This window comes from Procambarus clarkii, chromosome 77, assembly GCF_040958095.1.
Source record: "Procambarus clarkii isolate CNS0578487 chromosome 77, FALCON_Pclarkii_2.0, whole genome shotgun sequence".
Lineage (NCBI taxonomy): Eukaryota > Metazoa > Arthropoda > Malacostraca > Decapoda > Cambaridae > Procambarus > Procambarus clarkii.
The window spans coordinates 11,684,333-11,689,581 of NC_091226.1; the positions used below are offsets into that span (position 1 = coordinate 11,684,333).

General features: G+C 42.8%; 1 protein-coding gene across 1 annotated transcript; it reads left to right on the plus strand.

Annotated features, from left to right (window-relative positions):
* The first annotated feature begins 2,876 nt into the window (after positions 1-2,876).
* On the plus strand, positions 2,877-3,713 carry LOC123762485 (piggyBac transposable element-derived protein 4-like). The gene has a single exon (XM_069313983.1). It carries the CDS (start codon positions 2,877-2,879, stop codon positions 3,711-3,713), a length of 837 nt encoding a protein of 278 aa, XP_069170084.1.
* Positions 3,714-5,249: the final 1,536 nt, after the last annotated feature.

Genomic DNA, 5,249 nt, shown 5'->3' on the forward strand with positions numbered 1-5,249 from the left:
CACGAAGAGCTTTGTCGTGTTCAGCTTGGGTACGGCCATAAACAATGATGTCATCAGACATGTTGTCAGCATTAGGTATGTCTTGCAATACCTGGCTGATGATGTGCTGGAATACCTCGGCAGCACTGATACCAAAACTCAGGCGCTTGTACCTATACAGACCTCGATGTGTCGTAAACGTTGTGATGAAGCGACTCTCATCATCAAGTTCAAGCTGATGATAGCCCTTGTTTAAATCTAACTTGCTGAATACAGTTGCACCATTCAAGCGGTAAATCATATCATCTACAGTGGGTGTAGGATGGCGTTCACGCATTATTGCCTTGTTGGGAACACGCATGTCCACACAAATGCGTATCTCATCTGGATTCTTCGGCTTTGGTGGAGTGACAATTGGGCTTACCCATGGTGTTGGGCCTGTTACTGGTTCAATGATATCTAGTTCCATCAGCCTATCCAGTTCGGCATCGACTTTCTTGCGAGTATGGAATGGTTGTCGGCGATGTGGTTGGGCAACTGGAATTACATCTGGGTTGATATGCAGATGTACTTTGCTATCAGTATAACAACCTATGGATTTAAATCGATCAGAAAATTCAGCAACAATAGCATCAACATTGTTTGCAGATTCCACTGCTACAGCATTAGAAAGCTGAAGTAGCCCCAATTTGGTTGAAGTCTTGTAACTGAGTAAAGACTCCTTTGCATTCCTAACAACATGGAATGTAGTAATGAGCATTGCACTCTTTGACTTAATCTCTGCAGTGAAAGTTCCAATCACCGGCAAGGCTACCTTTGAAGCATAGGCAGTGGCTTTGCCATTATAGTTTTCTAGCTTTGGGAACTGTTTTTTAAATTTTTCATAGCGGCACTCAGCAATGGTGTCAATGTTTGATCCAGTGTCAATGAGAACTTTGAGACAAATACCAACAATGTATACACATGTCTCTGGGTTGTTTGGAAGATCATTCCATTCTGTGATTGCTTGTACTCCATAAGTATAATCACATTCACTGTCATCTGAGACTGGTTGTAATGAAATGTTGTCTTGTATATTATTAACATTCTGGATATGAGGTGCAATATTGTGTTTACCACCTCGACCCCTATGACCTGATCCTCGTACAGTGCTTTTATTCATTGACTGTGGTTTCTTTAGTGCAGAACGACACATAGCACCAAAATGACCTAGTTTTCCACACTCAGCACTTCTTACCTTGAGCAGGACAAACATTATCTTGGTGTGGGTAGTCTCCTCCACAATTGTAACATTTATTGTTGACACCCTCTGATGTGGGTCGTTGTGACTGCTTGAGTCTTGTTCCTTGACCCCAGTTGTGACGTGGTTCTCGGCTAAATTTACTGTTAGGTTTGGCATGATATCTTTTTTGATTACGATATCCTCCCTGAACCTTACATACCTCATCACTGTTAGTAACAGTGGCAGAACCGTTGTTGGCACTGCACTCCATGACACGAGCATCACGTGCAGCATCTTCCATTCGACGAGCAATATCCAGTATCTTGGTAAGAGAACTTTCATCATCAACAAGTTCTAGAGCTCTTCGACGGAGACGTGTAGATGTGCATGTTTCAATTATTTGCTGTTTGATTTCTTTGTCAACATCAGCAAACTCACAATGGGCTGCTAAACCCTGCAGACGTGTGTGGTATTGATCCACAGTTTCATTAGAGAGTTGTTTTGCTCTCCTGAAATGCATAATTTCCATTGCAGTATTTTGCCTTGGTTTGAAATGCTCTGTTAGTTTGGCTTTGGCAGTGTCATAATCTTTGGCACAACCAGTGTCTTTCAGTGTATCAAAGATGTCACAAACTCTATCACCTGCATAATGAAGTAGAAAGGCACGCTTTCTTTCAGCACTTTTGATGTCAGAAACTATCAACAAATTTTCAAACCTTTTAAGCCATTTGACCCACCTCTGTGACAGGTTTGTCTGATCACAGTCAGGATCAAATGCAGGAAACTGAGGTATATTTGCCATTTTTACTGAATAAATGTAACTTATCACTTAAATGTTCCTCAGAATATTAAACACTTACTGCACTGTATATGTTAGTCAAGAATTCACTGTAATTACTTTAATTTTGCAAAGCACACAAGCATTTTAATGCAAAAGTTCACAACAGTGCACAATATAGCAGCAACTGACTTCTTACCTAGCCCTTGTGTACATGTGTTGTTCCTACTCACAGCAGCAGCACAGCAGTTGGCACAGCAGTTGGTACAGCAGTTGGTACAGCAGTTGGTGCAGCAGTTGGTACAGCAGTTGGTACAGCAGTCAGTTCAGTGTGATGAATTTTGTAGCACGAAGCGTCGTTTCGTAACCAAAACATCAGGTTTTGTACACATCAAAGCGTCGTTTCGTACACAACGTCGGCAGATTCCTCAGTACACAGTTTCTTCAGCACAGCTTGGGTAGCACACAGCTTGGGTAGCACACAGCTTGGGTAGCACACAGCTTGGGTAGCACACAGCATCGGTTAGCATACAGCATCGGGTATGGCGCTCACAGCTTCTCTTCCTCCTCCAGGCAGCATGCTTCTCCCTTGTGTTTGAAACTGAACAAATACCTGCGTTCACAGTTCATCCTCGTCGCCAATGTGGTGTTTGTGTGTTACTGAGGAAGTCTTGGTTGTAGGGTTGATGTAAAGTCATGACTTGGCTACTGACTTTAATACTTAATATGATTACATGACTAGTAGCTACCAAGCTTGGCGGGCGTCCTGTACGCTCTCTTGTTTACCTTCTCTCTCTCTGGCGTCTGCTCCGCCACACATAGAAAACGGATGGTACCATTTTCTGTGAACATGACAACTACGTTCCCAATAAAGCACTCAGTTTGGATGAAGGAACAATGTCGTGGCGTGGTCGTTTATCCTTCAAGGTTTATAATCCAAATAAACCAGATAAGCATGGGGTAAAGTTGTACATGCTTGCTGAGGCAGGGACTGGCTACATTATTGACTTTGAGGTGTATGCCGGAGTTGGTAAGACAACAGTGGAGACAATGATGGCCTTGATGTGGCCATCATTGCACAAGAGTTATCATCTTTATATGGACAAATACTATAACTCTGTCCATCTCACAGAATTGCTACGGGAACATGGTGTGTACACTTGTGGACCACTCAGATTGCATTGTGGCGCCCCCAAAATTCTGCAACAGCTTGCAAAAGGTAAATTCGCTGTTGATCAAACCATTTTCAGGCGCAAGGACAACACTTTTATTATCCTATGGAAAGACAAGAGAGTGGTGTCATTGATCACAAACTGCCATAATGCTGACACACAAGAAGTACAACGAAGGAAGAGAGTGAGGAAACGTGACGGAGCAACATCAGTAAAGATTGTAACTGTGAACAAACCAACTGCCATTTGCGACTACAACACCAACATGAAAGGTGTTGATCACTTCGACCAAATGGTCAAATATTACAGGTTCACCAGGAAATCACATAAGTGGACGAAGAAGATCACATTTTGTTTCCTTCAGATGGCTCTACACAATGCCTATGTGTTGTACAAGATGTACACATGTACTGATGCCAAGAAATTGACCCTACTCCAGTTTCACGAGGTAGCAATATGGTCCCTGTTGAGGTGGGACCTGGATGAGTGGCCTGCCACTGAAAGCCCTATCCCACATGCTGAGGATTACCAAGATCCTTCTGATGATTTGGCAACACAGTGACCATCTGGAGTGAGGCGTCTTTTATTTCCTCCTCCACCCCAAGCACAAGACACATCCTCATCTGACACAGAACCTGAAACGGAAACGCCTGAACCTGAACCTCGTCCTCCACCAGTGAAAAACCCACGTATTGTTAATCCAGAGGATAGGCTGAACAAGAAGTTGGCCCATGCTATAGTGAAAATTGCAAAACGTAAACGGTGTCGTGTTTGCATCAAGTCAGGAATAAGGAGAGACTCTATGTATCAGTGCAAGACATGTGGAGTTGCTCTGTGTGTCACACCATGCTACACAAAATACCACCGCAAGAGCGTATTTTGGACAGCGAAAAAATAGCGCCTCTGCAACCCTCCACTCCACCTAACGTAACATCTGTTGAGCAACTTCAGGGACATTTTCCTGAAGCAGGTGGAGTGGATAACAAAATGCTCAACTTATTGACCTTCCATCATCACATCGTGGGTAAGTACACACACTTTGTATAAATCATTGTGAAGTTATTACTTCTTCCTACTTTGCTGTTGGTACCTCTATATATATTCCGGTTCTTATTGCTTAGATTGGTGTGTCTACATAGTGCATCTTATTGCGAGTATTTTGATACCAAAATGAACAATGTAGCACAAAAACTTCCATTGGAAAAATATTTTTGTTTGTCGGGTGTATTGGGTGAAGCGAGTGTGGAAACGGGTGTTCGGGCGGGTGAGGCCTCAACGCGTTTGGGGGTGTTTGGGGGTGAGGCGCGCCCATGTAGTATAACTTTTATGGATATGTCTGTGTAGGCAATTTTATTGCGATCACAGTGATACAAAACAAAACCATATGCAACAAGTTTTGACTTGATAAACACAAACAGAATAGAAACATATGGGCAGAGTTTAGCGTGAACGGTAACAAAGGACGCATTTCTTTATTTGGTGGTGGCGTAATGTTAGCTTTGGTGAAATGTTATACATATGTTCCTACAGAACATTTCATTAGCTACACAGTTATACCAAAATAAAGCACGTACATAAAAAATGAGGGTCACAAACATGAGGAGAGTTTAAACCTTTCAGTTGTGGTTGAGCGCATGTGCAGCTGGGCGTGCTGGAGCAGGTAACCCGACGCCAACTTCCCACGTTCTTGCGGGTGGGGCGACACCATTATTTATGGTTTATATTCATATGTCCGTGTAGGGAATTTTATTGAGGTCAGAATGATACAAAAAGAAACGACGAATAACAATTAAGGGGTTGGCAAACATAAAAACATCGTAAATATTGATGCGCGGTTTGATGCTCAAGGCTAACGACCTCCATACTTTCTTATTTGGTGTGGTTTTCATGTCGGATTTGGTGACAATTTATGAATATATTAAGAACAAAGGTAACTGCAGAAGGCCTATTGGCCCATACGAGGCAGCTCCTATTCTATAACCACCCAATCCCACTCATATACTTGTCCAACCCGTGCTTGAAACAATCGAGGGACCCCACCTCCACAATGTTACGCGGCAATTGGTTCCACAAATCAACAACCCTGTTACTGAACCAG

Bases quoted from the DNA above. Each gene is read 5' to 3' on its own strand.
- LOC123762485 (XM_069313983.1), top strand. From the start codon at position 2,877: ATGTCGTGGCGTGGTCGTTTATCCTTCAAGGTTTATAATCCAAATAAA.